General features: G+C 39.8%; 1 protein-coding gene across 3 annotated transcripts; it reads left to right on the forward strand.

Annotated features, from left to right (window-relative positions):
* Window positions 1-131: 131 nt before the first annotated feature.
* hnf4g (hepatocyte nuclear factor 4, gamma) lies at window positions 132-14,411 on the forward strand. 3 transcript variants are annotated; one of them, XM_056434285.1, is made up of 11 exons: window positions 132-348; window positions 6,763-6,931; window positions 7,248-7,342; window positions 8,023-8,129; window positions 8,252-8,401; window positions 8,960-9,047; window positions 9,998-10,150; window positions 10,901-10,950; window positions 11,143-11,329; window positions 12,234-12,353; window positions 12,901-14,411. In XM_056434285.1, the coding sequence occupies exons 1-11, from the start codon at window positions 318-320 to the stop codon at window positions 13,020-13,022; spliced, it is 1,272 nt and encodes a 423-aa protein (XP_056290260.1). In that variant the 5' UTR covers window positions 132-317; the 3' UTR covers window positions 13,023-14,411. The 3 variants fall into 3 exon arrangements, with proteins under 3 accessions (XP_056290260.1, XP_056290261.1, XP_056290258.1); XM_056434286.1 differs by lacking the exon at window positions 132-348 and adding an exon at window positions 5,201-5,330; XM_056434283.1 differs by lacking the exon at window positions 132-348 and having other exon boundaries at window positions 6,018-6,931.
* Window positions 14,412-15,193: the final 782 nt, after the last annotated feature.

A 15,193-nucleotide genomic window follows, 5' to 3' on the forward strand; every position in this document is an offset into this window, starting at 1 on the left:
TGGTGTTAGAGGCCCTAGCTGACATGCACACAAACACACACCCCTGGTGATCCTTTCCTTTTGGTTTTTATGGCTTCGGGTTACTGTTTAACATCCCCACCCTACTTTGAGTTTGTTTAGTAAATCGATCTAATGACAGGGCTATGGTGGCGCCATCCAATGTGTCGCTCCATGAATTATAAGCCGCTCAGCTCTACAAACCTTCCTTTTTAATGTTGTCAAACAGCTTTACCATTTTCCTATTCTCAGTGTCACTTAGATTAATGTCACACTGAAAGGGCTGCGCACTTCCAGAGTCCAACAGTACAGCCGGATAAATGCACATCCCAGGCAGACACAGAAAGACAGGTAAGTCAAAGTCCTCCTGTTGAGTGAACTGTCATTTAAAAGCAAAATATCCATGTCGGCAGTGGTATGGTATGAGGTAGGCTGTTTCTTTTGTAGAGGAAGTGAAGCTTACATTTAGCAGTTTCTCAAGGAAGTTTAGTAACATGTTCTGATAAATCACGTGGTTTTTACTTTAATGGTATTGTTTCTACCCCCCATTCACACACACACACACACACACACACACACACACACACACACACACTTCAATTGCTTTGTTGTGCACTGTAACAAAAGCTGGCATACTTTTGAATTGCAGTAAATATACAGTTTGAAGTTGTTCAAGTCTGCTGAATTTCCTCATATTTATTGAGAGTAGAGTTCTCGCCTCTCTGTCCGCGGACGGCATTTTGTGTCAAAGCAGATAAGACAGACTCACTCTGTCACGCATGCTTTGCTGTAAAGATCATGTGATAACGCATTTCACCTGTACAAGGACGGTCGGTACCTGTAACAAGGGCAGTGTTACAGAGCAAAAGGTTGCTACTGTAAGCAAGATGGTCAACAGCCACGTTGGTCTCTCTTGTGATGCACTACCAATATGATACTTCCACACTTTCTACAAAGAAATAACTTGGTGTCTCGTAAAATAAAACACACATATTTCAAAAATATTTTTGAAAGATTTATTTCTGTGATCCTTAGTTATTGGAAATTGAAATCCAATTGGCATCTAGTTATTTGACAAAAGCATCAGCCAAAGCCTTGGATATGCACAGGTTGGGTACCATGGAAGTAATATTATAATGTAATATCAGGAATCCTACCTTTGTGATGGTTGCAATCTTGACTTTCTTTTGTGACTATGTCATAGAGTTGTGGATTGATTTTCGAGGCTGTAGTTGTATTTATCTGTCTTAAATAGGGCATCTGATTTCATTCAGCCTCTGTCTACTGTCCACAGGCTAAAGACACATGTGCTTTACTTCAGCTTTATAAATTGTTTGTCACAAACTAAATCCACTTTTGATGGTGAATGTTATTGACTAAACTAGCATTGAGACTTGTCACTAAGTGGTGATATTAGTGGGAACACCAAAACTTCAGGGTTTCAGGCATCATAGGAAATATGTGAGGACATCTTGCACGTAACGAAAAGTGTTGACTGATTCTTTAATTCACATGTTTCTATCTATTTGCACAAATCCAGTAATGATACTGGATTTGTGAAAATAAATAGTAGTGGTTTAATTAAGAACTGAACAACATGACAACAAATTAAAAGCAGATTATGTTTACTTTGTCAAACTAAAAGATGATCCTTTATCAGAGTTTTAAGAGTGAACAATATTCTTCTGTATGGTATTTTTTACTATTGCCCAGGTATCAGGAAGTAGTAGTTTACTCGTCAGTTGGGTGGCGAATCATCACCTGCGACTATTAAAACCTCTAATCTAAATAGAAATGACAGTATTATGGCCAGTTCACACAGAGATAGCTTCTTAGCACTTGGTTTTATGGCTTCAAAGAGCTTTCGGTTGCTAGGCGGATGTAATGTTTCTCAGGCATCTTGCTTGGTTTTCAGTTGAAGGCGGCATAACAGTTTTTATGATTTCAAGTAGTTATGAATGCGCGATATGTTTTTACCTGTATTCATATACAACATTTCCCAATCAGTAAGCTAGAGATCCTACCTGTGGGTTGTTGAATCTACTGGAATGCATATATGCACCAAAGCTGGAACAGTTTTCAGTATATTAGTGTGTTGAGCAAAGTTAACATTCCAAGTAACAGGAGCTGTATTAAACAGCTGACCAGCTATACTAATGAGATAATGTTTTGTAATGTAGAGAAATCAAGAAGATAGTTTGATTTGTCAAGAAGGCATTCATTATTACAAGATTAAAGAATAAAGTCTTCTCTCCTAACAAAACTAATGAGTCAGCTGGTTAACATGTAATCTCTCTCTCTCTCTTCCTTAATTCTTACAATGAGTATTAACTAATTAACTAAGATGTCTGTTATTAACCTGTGTCCAGAAACTGATTGCTTTTTCTGATATACTGAGCCTTTGGTGACACTATATAACCACCATGCTTGTTCATATACTGGATGTGCTTTGCTGACTTTGCCTCTCATTACTTATGTAGGGCATCAAATCTCCCATAATACTGCCTCTTATCATTTACAGCTCTTTCTAACACAATGTCACAAACAGATTACCTTTAGGCCACACAATACAATTTAGTGCAATAAAACTCCCAATGTAAAATGGGTGGGTTGAGCCATTTGATCTGGTTTATGGTAGTAAATTACAATGTTTTTACAGGCAGCATTCCTGACTGAAAGAGGAGGCAGCTAACTGACAATTGTTTTACTTGTATTGGTAATGTCCACTTCATATGTCCTCTCTTCAACATGCAGTTCTCGGTAAACGTGATCTGTTTGTACAATAACAGAGCAAAATGAAGTGTGAGAACTATACAGTTGTGTAAACATTACATACAGCTTTTCAGGGAGTATTCAACGTTTTTACACAGCAGATTGGCTCATACTTCCTATAGAAAAAGACCCAAAACACTATGAGTGTATCACCTAGTCTGAAAATCCTCCTTCAGCACAACTGTTGATATTTACTGATATGAAGTCATAAATAACAAAAGTTTGGTCAGTGAAGTTAATGTCATTCGAGATAAAAGGTAATATTATCTTTAAATGTTACAGGACCAGTACATTTACAATAACTTAGCATCAAGTTTTATAAACTTAATGAACGGATGTAAAAAATAAAATAAAAAGAAGAGATAGGAGCAGGGGCGTCTCTAGGATTTTGATACATCTGGGGCTTAGCCAGTGCAGCTGCTCGCCATGTTGGTGCCCTAAGCATAACTCCTTCATGATGCGCCCCTGAGATAGGAAAGTGACCCACGGCGAGCGTTGTCGACGTGCGCCTGCTGCCAGCCTGACTCCACTGTTTTGGGTGAATGACGTCACGTGCCACCTGGAGGTGTTAACCACTTGTGTGCCAAATCTTTTTTTAATTTTATTTTTTTAAATTAACATTCGGGGCTAATTAAAAAACATCCGGGGCTTTAGGTGACTTTCTTTTTTGTTGTTGTCACCACACCACATCCACGTTGTTTGAAGCCTCAAAGCTTTTAGAACCACAACTACAGTCATTTTATTGTTCTGACCACAAATCTAAATAATGAAAATAAACAGTTTAAGAACAAAAGGTCCTCCGCTCTAACTCAGCCCTATAATGATAGTAATAACAAATATACATTGTCATTATATATAATATGGTTAAAGTCATTCATTAACCAACTTCCTTTTTTTTTGCTTGAACAGTCCTCATGGACTTTTCCCTGAATCTGTTCTGTCTCTAACTGTTTGTCACGATACTCATATTATAACTTCTATACATATTACATACCTGCCATAAATATCATGATACCCGATACCAGAATTCAATACAATACCATAAAAACAATATGGTACCATAAATACGAGACTGGTATATTTATCTATAATAGTAATAAATAAAACATCTGTATGGTTCACTTTTTACCAACTTTTTCCAACACTTAACAAATGACAGTAATATTAGTATTAATACAGCCAGATATGAATGCAACTACATGGTCTCTGACCAGATGATACACAGTTCATCAGGATGAGCAGCTGTAGAGTTACAGAACTTTACAGACTGAAACATTTCACTTCTGGCATCTTTTTATTTTTTAAGCCGAAGTCGGTCTCTAAAGCTGCGCCACTTCTCTCGCTGTGAGCGCTGCGCAGCGCAGTGTGCGCAGACAGCTCGACACGGAGCAGTGCGTGCGCTCTGATCGCTCTCTTAATGAAGTATCGATACTAAAAATATGCTAAATCACATCGTGTTTAACGTACGGGTACTTTGTTAGCATCGCTACACCGTGCAGCGTGACAGCAGCAGATGTAGCGGGCTAACATTCAAGCTAACCTGAACCCCCAAACGATGTCGACATCTGAACGCTTATTGGCCGAGACTCGACACGTCCCATCAAAGATGTTTTATTGCGAAGAGCACCACTTCACACTTTTCTCCGCGTCTCACTGTAATCTCAACGGCAGCGGGCCAGGTGACCACCCCCCCCCCCCCAAAAAAACTCTTCGGATCTCCACGATTCACGTGGATGACCTATTTTGAGTTCAAAACGGTGAATTTCACCGAAAGGTGACAAGTTTGCAGGTATGTAGGAGTGTGTTGGTTGAAGAGTTAATGGAAGTTATCAGCATTTTCCACTTCACTTTGTGTCTTTATAGATTATATCTGCCGAGGTGGTGGTGCTATTACTCCACTATTGATTAGATTAGAATGTCAGGGAAGGACACACACACACAGACACAGCCACACACGCACATTCATAAATATATGTGACTGCAAAGAAAAATCCCACCGTCTTGCATTGCAAATACACACACACAGAAGTTTACCAACATGCACATGAAGTGCAAGCTGTCCTCTAAAACCAGGTGAAATCTTTCTCACGGTGAATAAATATAAGAGGCAGAGGGGGAGAAGGAAAGTATCACCTTCACCTCTATCTGTCCATCCCTGTGATAAATGTGAGAGAGAAGGACAGATAAGTAATGTGCAATAAGGTGAGAAGTCTTCGGCCACAGCTCCTCCCCTCTCCTTGTACCTGCCCCAATCAGATGAGATTATAGATCTTTTATGCCAGGGATCTCCACTGTCATGAATGTAAGAATACGATGAAGCAGAGAACAGCTGAGAGAGAAAAGGAGAAATAGAAAGTCGAGAGTGAACTGAGAAGAGGAGAGAAATAAAGAGAGGAAGAAGAAGTGTGAGGAAGACCAAGTTGAAACCGGAATGAAGTATCCTTCTGCTCCTCAGAGTAAATCTCTGTTAGATATGGAAGTAGCAAACTATTGTGAAGGCCTGGATCCCTCATACAGCACACTGGGCTTTGAGAATGCAGAGGTGCTCTGTGGAGGAGGAGGTAAGTGCGTGTAGCTACCCACACATGCACATACAAACACGAGACATCTGATTTCTAGCTCGCATGTTGAGTTGGACATGCTCCTTACAGTATGACGATGTACAGATAGCACACTTTATGCACTTTCTTTTTTACAAGCTCTGACATGTGATTACATAGAGCAGCTTGGTCACACATTTTACACAATTAAGTTGGAGCTTGCACAATGTCTTATTACGGACAGAGAAATGAGAGAAGCCTTGTGTATCTGATCAATCTGTAGCCTTGTTTTTGGGTCATCTCTCTCAGAACTGGGTGAAGAGGTAGACTAGAACTACTGTGTTAGTTTGTTAGTTGATAACGTAAATGATGAAGTGAAGTGGGACCAGCAGAAGGCAAATGTGTTGCTATTTACATAAAAAGAAGGGCTTTGACATCAAATAAATGAAGCGATGGGGAAGTCATGACATTTTAATGTTGGCTAATAGTGCATCTATCCAGCTTGTCTGCTAACACTGATTGTATGAAATCAATTCCTCTCGCATGTTGCTCACAAATGGGTGTGTCAGTGGAAATCTGTGGCAGTGAAGGACAGGACAGGGCTCGGTACGGGTTGTGAGATTAGGAAATCAGAGTGGTAAAACGAGCGTTTTGGCAGGAATTCTAGCGTGTCATAAAGATGTTTCATCGAAGAGCAAGCACACATCTCAGTGATGTCATCTCAGTGCGTGAACAGAGAAGAGAGTAAGTCGAACATTGACTAATCTCGCCTTGGCACTGCCTGCTGTAGGACCGAGAGAGAAGTGTGTGTGGAGATGAGAACGTGTGTGTGTTGATGCATATCCAGTTTTTACCGTCACATGCTATGATCGTGTTGTCCTCCGTGCGGTATTCTTTCACTGAACGATAAATATGCAGGCAATGATGATGATTATGGTTTTCATAATGATGACGATGCTGCTGCTGCTGCTGCTAATAATAATAATAACTGCCATGATGATTATGACAATGCTCACAGTAATGAGAAGGTGACAGTACAAATAAAGACGTTGACAGTAATGTGAGGCCTGGCAATTGAACAGCCATTTATTCTCTTTCCTGATTTATGTTTAGTTTGATGTACGAATCAAACGCCAAACAAATATCCATGCAGTTATAGGAACCCCGAATAACCTCGGAAGCTACACTATGGAAACGACACTGAATACATTTACCAGAGGAGTAAAGTGCTTTCAATTTTACACATGATCACTTTGATTGGCTGAAATAGTGCAGAGGATGCTATGTGGTCCCATTATTAGACCATACAGAACTACACTCTTCCTGGATGTGCACTGAAATACTTTGATTACGTTCGTAAGTTGACTTGTATCTATGCCAATGTGTGTAATGTACAGGTGTACGAGCCTGTGTCTGTGTATTTACTTGTGTGCTGTTTCTTTGTGCGTTTCAGACAGCATGCCAATAGAACCGGGCCTGTCAGTCAGTCCAGACGGGGTCAGCAGTAACTGTGCCATCTGTGGAGACAAAGCCACAGGAAAACACTATGGAGCCTCCAGCTGTGACGGCTGCAAAGGATTCTTCAGACGCTCCATACGCAAGAGCCACGTGTACACCTGCAGGTACAGAGAGCAAAAACGTTGTGAGCCAAAACACAGCGCACTTAAAATCATGCCACAGTTACACACATGTTACATCATTTGAAAATATAACACTATGAGCATTCAAAAGTGCACACATAAACATGATAGTGTACATGGGTACCTGTATGATCAAGTGCAGATCTTTAAAATGACTTTTAAACCATTGATAACTTACTTTTCAACCTGCCATGTGTGTCAATGGGACATGTCATGACATGTCCCATTGACTTGCGGTAAACTTTGTCATGTCTTGCTCCGTAAAGCTGCTCACATCATGTCTGCTCGTTGTATGCAGGTTCAGCAGACAATGCATTGTGGATAAAGACAAAAGAAACCAATGTCGTTTCTGCAGACTGAACAAATGCTTCAGGGCTGGCATGAAGAAAGAAGGTAGGGAAACCTGCCTCTCTGGACAAGAGAGAAAGTAGACTCCAAACTTTGAACAGAATACAAAGTCTGAATTAAACCTTGTTAGTTTGTTGGTTTTCATTGTGTATTGTCTGCGGTATAAGAATGTATTTTAGATGTGGTTTATTTTCCTTTATTTTAGTTTCATTATTTCTTGTCGTCCTGTTTTCCATGAAGACAAAGTATAGACTCCTATAAACTAGTGGCACTAAAGGAGAGGCTGTCTTCATCTCAGAGCTGCTTCAAGATGGTGGAAATGGGTTCAGCCATAAAATAAGTGATTACTTAGTGTGTGTCTGTGTGTGTGTATTTATGAGGGGTATAACCTTGGCAAGGAGTTATATGACACCTAATCATGTGTTTTTCAAACATGTTGTTCTGGATTGCAACTGGTTAACGTTTGACTCCTATGGCTATGGCCAACCTGTGGGACTATTTTAAATAGGCTACTAACTTAGCCCATAGGGGCTGTTGTCAACTCTTAAACTAAGAAATAGCAAAATCTTACCAACACTAAACTAAGATAGAGGCATATTCCAGTTTGAAAGTCATTCGTTTAAAAAAATAGGAATAGGAAAAATAGAAACGTACAGGTGCTGTTCCTTTTTTTCTCTCTTTCTGTTTCACGCACACATTAACTTTAGCTGCCTGCTACATTTTAGCTGTCCAGAACGAGCGGGATCGGATCAGCTCCAGAAGAAGTATCCCTGACACCCAAGACATGCCACCCATTACTATTTTGGCCCAAGCTGAATCACTCTCCCAACAGGTGATCATTTATTTTTATAATCTTTTTATCAAGGCAGCACATCACGTGCATGATAAAATGATGTGCACGTGGAAATCAAGAGATTGTGACTCAGGAAGCCATTGTTTTCCGTCTACGTCTAGATCACTGCTCCGCTTGGGATAACAGACATATCAGAGCAGAAGTCAGCCACTGTCGGAGATGCATGTGATTCTATGAGACAACAGTTATTGGTGTTGGTGGAGTGGGCCAAGTACATTCCTGCATTTGGAGAACTGCCACTGGATGATCAGGTAACAGGGCAAAGATGGATCATTACATTATTACATTACCTGTCATTTAGCTGACGCTTTTATCCAAAGGGACTTACCATCAGTGCATTCAACCATGAGTACAAACTCAGAACAACTCAGAACAACAAGAATCAAGAAAGTAACATCAACTTTTATTATGCTATTGCTCACAGGAATAAGTCAAGCTTGTTTTAATCCCATGCCCAAAGTTTAAACCGAGACCTCTGAGACTTCAGTACTTTAGTTCAACATTCGTCTTTTCATGTTGGTCATGTTTAGCTTGTTTGCGTGTGCTTACTGCTAGGACTCATGGCTTATTCTGTCCGAGCACTTTCAGTTGGGATGAAAGAAAGGTTATCTTTCATAAACCGAATGCACTTTTCCCTAAAATAACATTAAAAGCAAAAATAATTAATTAGAGTGTTCTAGAACTGTCTAATTCACATACTGCAGAAAAAGAACATTCCTTCTGGGATGTATTTGAGGGCAAAAGGGGAGGCATTATTACATTGTTTTTGTTCTTTATTTAACTGTGTATGTGTGTGGGTTTTTTTCAAGGTGAGTTTGCTCAGGGCTCATGCAGGTGAGCACCTTTTGCTTGGTGTCGCCAAAAGGTCAATGCCATTCAAGGACTTCCTGCTTCTAGGTATGGACACACCAGAAGAATGGCATCTTATGTACAAGTGGTACATTCAGGTGGCAGAGCAATGTGGAGACGAATAAAATGGGATAAACATTTTACAATAACGGTTACAAACATGTGAGTAGTTACTAAGGAACAAGCAAGAAATGAATAAGGAACGACATGCTGAGGAATGCACTCTGAGGAGGACTATATGAATATGTATAGTAGATCATGATGAACAGACACTATTTGAGTCATAACGGTAAGACAATCATGAAGTAATGAGGGACTACTGAGCAACTACTTGGTATAATGTACCACTTTACTTGAGGGAGACACAAAAAGGGTAAGTCATGAGTAATTCATCATTAATGAGATGTTGTTTGTGTTGCTCAGTGGCTCAATGGAACAACTCATAAAGAAATATTATTGAACTAATCAAACTAATGATTCATTAATTAAGTATTTCCCAGTCAGGTTTCAAAGCTATTATTAACTAATATCAGATAACGAAAATCAGAGTTATTAAGAAACGATATCTTAACAGTTTATTGCTTATCAGGTCGTTCTTCACTCTTGTCTCTGTATCCACAAACATGTTTGTGTCCTGTATTGTAAAGTGTCACAGATCAAATGTTGTGTTTGCTGGGAATGATTAACTAAAGGTTTCTATTTCTTTCTGACTTCAAAAGTGTATTTGTAAACGGCATTACTCATTAGCTAGACGTGTTCCAACATCATACTGTAGGCAGGTCAAGCACTCGGACACACACATTGTGCATTGCTGTGTCTTCGGACCCTTGACTGAAACCCTTAAATCGGCTCAACGCAAGTCAGATTCAACGGTTATTTTTCTCGCACAGCTAAACGTATTGACTTCCTCCTCCCACACAGGCACACATCAGCACTGTCCCCCATACACGACCACATAGCTCAACACGGGCACTAACCTGTGCTCACTGTGTCTTCAGGCAACGGCTGCGTGATCCACAGGAACAGTCCCGAGCAAGAGATGTACAAGGTAGCCAACCGAGTGCTGGACGAGCTGGTCCAGCCCTTCCAGGATATTCAAATAGACAACAACGAGTATGCAGCGCTCAAGGCGATTGTTTTCTTTGACCCGGGTAATTAAAAAAAGAAACAATGAGTACTTTAAGCCATCAGACAATATGTGAGGTACATTAATAATATATGGTCCCTTGGGATGACTGGTTTCTCTGTTTTCCCATCTCACCCTTGCTTCTCAGTTCAGGAACAGCCTATATGTGTAAAGTAAATGTTTGTATGTTTGTTACAGGAAGGGAACATTGAATACTGTTTTAATTTATGGAAACTATGTGGGCAAGATTTCAGATTGATCATTATTTAAACGAAACATATTTTTGAAGATTAATTTTAAAATTGTTGTTTCAAAGTAGGAAACACATCCATATAACAAGAAACAAATAAAGCATGAAAGACAGAAAATCAAGGAACAAGAAATTAAAAGTAGAAGATGTAAAATAGCGAAGATATTTCAACGATAGATTGTTCAATACCCATTGCCATTTTTTACCTGTCCCTCTTTTCCCAACCAATCTCTTCCATCTGGTTACATTTCCCCTTAAAGTTATATCCCAATCCCTCCATCTCTTTTTTCTAACTCCCCTTGGCATAGTGTGACCACAATCCATGCCCCCGCCTGGTGTCAGCCGTCTCCCTTTATCTCCCCTTCACCAAATCCCCTCGTTTTACAATTAATCCCCAGTTTGGCCAGAATCATTCCATCAATTCCACTCATATCCTCAATCCTCAATTTCATTCCTGATCTTTATGTTTTTTTCCCTTTACCCTTCTGCCCCCTCTCCCCCTTCGCTTTGCTTCTCAATCTGCAGATGCAAAGTCTTTGCGGGACCCATCAAAGATTAAAGCCATTCGTCTGCAGGTTGGTCAAGCATCTGACTCGTGTAGTTTATTGTAGAGTTTATTATTTATCATGGTGGATTATACTTGTAATTATACAGAATTACATATTGATTATACATTTGTACACATTCTTAAATAATATATCCATTAACCTACAAGGAGAAGGGCAGGTTTCTCACGCTGATGGAGACTCGGCTTTGTGTGTGTGCAGGTCCAGATGAGCCTGGAAGACTACATTAATGACCGTCAGTATGACTCCAGGGGTCGTTTTGGAGAGCTGTTACTCCTGCTGCCCACCCTGCAGAGCATCACCTGGCAGATGATCGAACAGCTTCAGTTCATTAAGCTCTGTGGTCTGGCCAAGATAGACAACCTGCTGCATGAGATGCTGCTGGGAGGTGAGACTGGGCCCATGGCTGCACTTGTAAACCTTCAGAGATAAACAGAGGGTGACCTTCCCTTCAGCAAGACCACCAAATGTTTGAGTGGAGCTATTCCGCATGTGTAGAACTGGACAAACATGAAGCAATGTGAAAAACAAAAATATACAAACTCTGCAAAGTTTCCCCGGTTACATACAATGAGAAAAAAGTAAGAGTTTGTATACTTGCTACATGAGCTGCCTCTAGGTGTCATCTTTAAACACACCGTCTTTGTGAATGGAAGTCTGTAGTTAAAGTAGAATGCATCAAACATATTCAAAACAGGGCCACGACAGACGACTCAAGCACAAGAGGAGGCGTGGAATAAAGTACTAAGTCATCTCCAAAAATTTATTTTTCTCCATACATGCTAAAAACAACTCCAGAATATGACAACCTGACTTAGAAGACAAAGACAGAGCTGCGTGATTTATTTTTATTTTTCAGCATCCAGTCGGAATGTGGAACTTAAATAACAAATAAAAAACTCTGCTCTTAAAATATTGTTGAGATAATGTTATATTTAGTACTGTGAATGTGAAATGGATCAAACTAGAAAATAAATAAACTTTGTAAAACACTAGGAAAGAACTCAACTCACTCGTTCAAAAGCTCCAAAACAGAGATTTATTCTAGCACCTAAACTATATTCTTCTTTTGGACTTATGGGGGTTTATATGCCACCATGTGCAAGAAGAACTCTGTGTTTTGGAACATTTCATGAAGTGTGTCAGCCCTTAAATGTCACCTGATTTAAAAAACATATTTCTAGATGAGATGCAACACATCATATCAACGATATAACAGCAACTTGGTTACAACTCTAGCACTGTCTGTTGAAGTTGATGATTGATTATTGATTATTGTGTTGTGTCTTCAGGCCTTACATCAGAGCCCACACATCTGCACCACCCAGCACACACCCAGCTGGCCCAGGACCCTTTAACTGGACACACACTGGTCATCAGCACCATGCCTGTCGCTCACACTACACCGATAGGTAAGCGGCAGATACTCGACAACCCAGAGAAATGCAACAGTCACACACACTGCATTCATCCAGACAAGTGACTTCTGACACACACACACACACACAAACACACACACACACACACACACACACACACACACACACACACACACACAGGAAATATCCAAGCGACATTGATGTATATTCATCTCTTCACATGAAATGATACAAAAGTGATTGCCAGATGTGTTTCCCTTAACTTAGTTATAACGAATAAATAGGAACCACAAATGTGAAGAAATTCCATAAAAATGGAACAATAATTGATGAGTCTTGGCCCTATTGTGTGATTTCCTTTAAAACATATACATTTGGCAATATTACACCACCTAATGGCCACGCAGGATTGATGGTATCTGTCTCTGTAAAGTAGCAGCTGCAGATGTAACGTTTCCCAAATGGTGAATACATTTCACAGACTTCCACAACATCGCTTCTAGTCACACAAAAGCATTTACATTTGCAAAAATAAACAAAGTCTCTCTGTCCCTGCCTCTCTCTCTCTCTCTCTCTGCAGTCTCTCCAGACACTCCCATCCCATCACCCCCTCAGGGTCCTGCCCCAGAGAAGTACAAACACTTTCCCCATCCTCTTTGTCCTCCAGCGAGCCCCTCGCCTTCCACACAGACAGATCTCTGACTTCTCCCTGCACTCTGTCAAAGAAGCGGACATGAGCACAGTTCCCCCGTCCCCGATCCATCATCCCAGTCATAAGATTATGAAAGCAATCCCAGCTCAGGGTCTATGGTTAGACTTCACCCTGCTCCGCGTGACTCCTGGTGGTGTTGCAACAAAAAACGAGAGATAATTAAAGCTGTTGTGTGCAGCACTTTCAAACTTCAACTTGTAACTTTCAAAGTCAGTGAACTAATGACACACGACGTGCATGTTTGGGGTCACCTAAAACCAATGTACTGTTATTCAATGCAGTATCTAGATTTTACTACATCTTCATGTCCGTGAGACACATGCTCATAGAAATGATGGCAGTGCACATGGTAAACTAGATATCACTCCGTTTAAAAGTGTATGCCATCTCCTCAGTGCTTGAAGTGTAGTTTTTATTGACAAATGTCTTGCTCTATTGCACATAGAAGTGCAGAAAATGCCCTCTGTCCTTATGCTTCTTTACTGTGATAATCCTGATAATGTGTAAATGTATGACATACTATCTAATCATAAATGGCAAAGGCAACAGAAATGCAAAACAAATCATGGCTTATCGTCAACAAATTTGAGCGGGCCCTCAAATAGAAATTGAATGCTGTTTTATGCATTATGCATCAGTGAGACCTATTACATCTGTAAACTGGTCTTGGATCAGTTATTGTGTACTAAAGGATTTATGATTGTAGGATGTAGATGTTCTACCTAAAAAAACACTGTGGGATAAACAGAGGAAGAAACTATTTCAACAGTTTGTGGGAAAAAGTAAAATAAATATATTTTGAATATACATGTCCTTATGAAACATAATATAATGGGGTACTATAGTTTGTGGTCAAGATTTACATGGCAATAATAACAATAACATGTGTACAGAGACCTCATGTTAAATAAAACAAATATTGTGGATAAATGTTAGTACTTTAACAACTTACTGTGTATAGCCAAATGGATAAGAAATATTCGGATCATCAAAGTGTCTTTTTATATTACATTTTTGAAATCAGCTGTGTATTTTTACTTTTTTAATTCATTCATTATATTGATTAAAATGCAATTTTGCAATAATTCATTTCAAATAAACGGATTGAACGTGTTTTTTTAGAAAAGCATAACATACATAAGTGAGAGACTAATTAAAGTCATGATATTACACGACACGTTAACACCCTCTTGTGGTCAAGAGAGGAAATGTAACAGGGTATACCATTTTATGTTTAGTTTTGAGTTTTGATAAAGGAAAAAGATGTGAGATGAAAACTGTGTGTAATTCTACAGCCACAGCAACACATTTCAATGGAAATTGAAATTTCAAGTTTGATCCTGAAAGGAAAATAATAGAAATAAATTGACACGGGTGTATTTCAATATGGTTTCTCCAGAAGCAAGAATACTGAGCGTGGTTGTTCATTACCTTCAACATGGAAGTCATCATGCTCCCCCACAGTTCCATTGGTTAGGGGTATACAGTGTGTATCCAAAGCTTTATTGGCCAGCTGTTGAGACCGCACTGCGGGATGATGCTGCTCATCTAAAATCTAACTAGTTTCCCCCACCGTGCATCTGAGAAAACACACTTTGAGACAAACCCTAAAGCCAAACTAGATTGTAAAGGGACAATATAAGCTTAAACTGAGCCGGGGCCAACTGTACTTTTAAAACTGTTATTTTGTTTACGCCCGTCCACACACAATCATTTTCTTGGGTTTTGTGTTGTGTATGTGTGAGCGTTTATGTGCACTGGATGAGACCAGGGGATAAGGCTGAGAGCTCTTATTCCCTGTATATTGTTGTGTGACTCAGAGAGAATACTCAGGTTATTTATGGTGGAGGAGATGATGCCGTCTAGAATCAACATGACCAAATCCTCTTATCAACTTCATAATGGACAAGCTACCTGGCTCAGGTCAAAACAACACCACCCACAATGGCAGGATGTGTGCATGCATATATACTGTATGTGTGTATGCTCCTACCTGCAATTTATTTATAATCTGTGCGGGTGAATGTGTGTACACTGTATGTGTGTTTTCAGAAGTGTGTGCATCTGTGTGTACCCAGGTAGCTTTAATCAAAGGGCTGTCGTGAGGAAATGTGGGGGCCCGGTCTCTTTCTTTTTCCTCAGATAAAACTGTGTGTTAGCA

This window comes from Pseudoliparis swirei, chromosome 16 (genome assembly GCF_029220125.1).
Source record: "Pseudoliparis swirei isolate HS2019 ecotype Mariana Trench chromosome 16, NWPU_hadal_v1, whole genome shotgun sequence".
In the NCBI taxonomy this organism is placed as follows: domain Eukaryota; kingdom Metazoa; phylum Chordata; class Actinopteri; order Perciformes; family Liparidae; genus Pseudoliparis; species Pseudoliparis swirei.

What these genes read in the sequence shown, in the direction of transcription:
- hnf4g (XM_056434286.1), top strand. Translation starts at nt 5,201, where the DNA reads ATGAAGTATCCTTCTGCTCCTCAGAGTAAATCTCTGTTAGATATGGAA. An exon ending in AGCCACGTGTACACCTGCAG is followed by an intron (nt 6,932 to 7,247) that starts GTACAGAGAGCA and finishes CGTTGTATGCAG; the next exon opens with GTTCAGCAGACAATGCATTG. An exon ending in GATTGTTTTCTTTGACCCGG is followed by an intron (nt 10,151 to 10,900) that starts GTAATTAAAAAA and finishes CTCAATCTGCAG; the next exon opens with ATGCAAAGTCTTTGCGGGAC.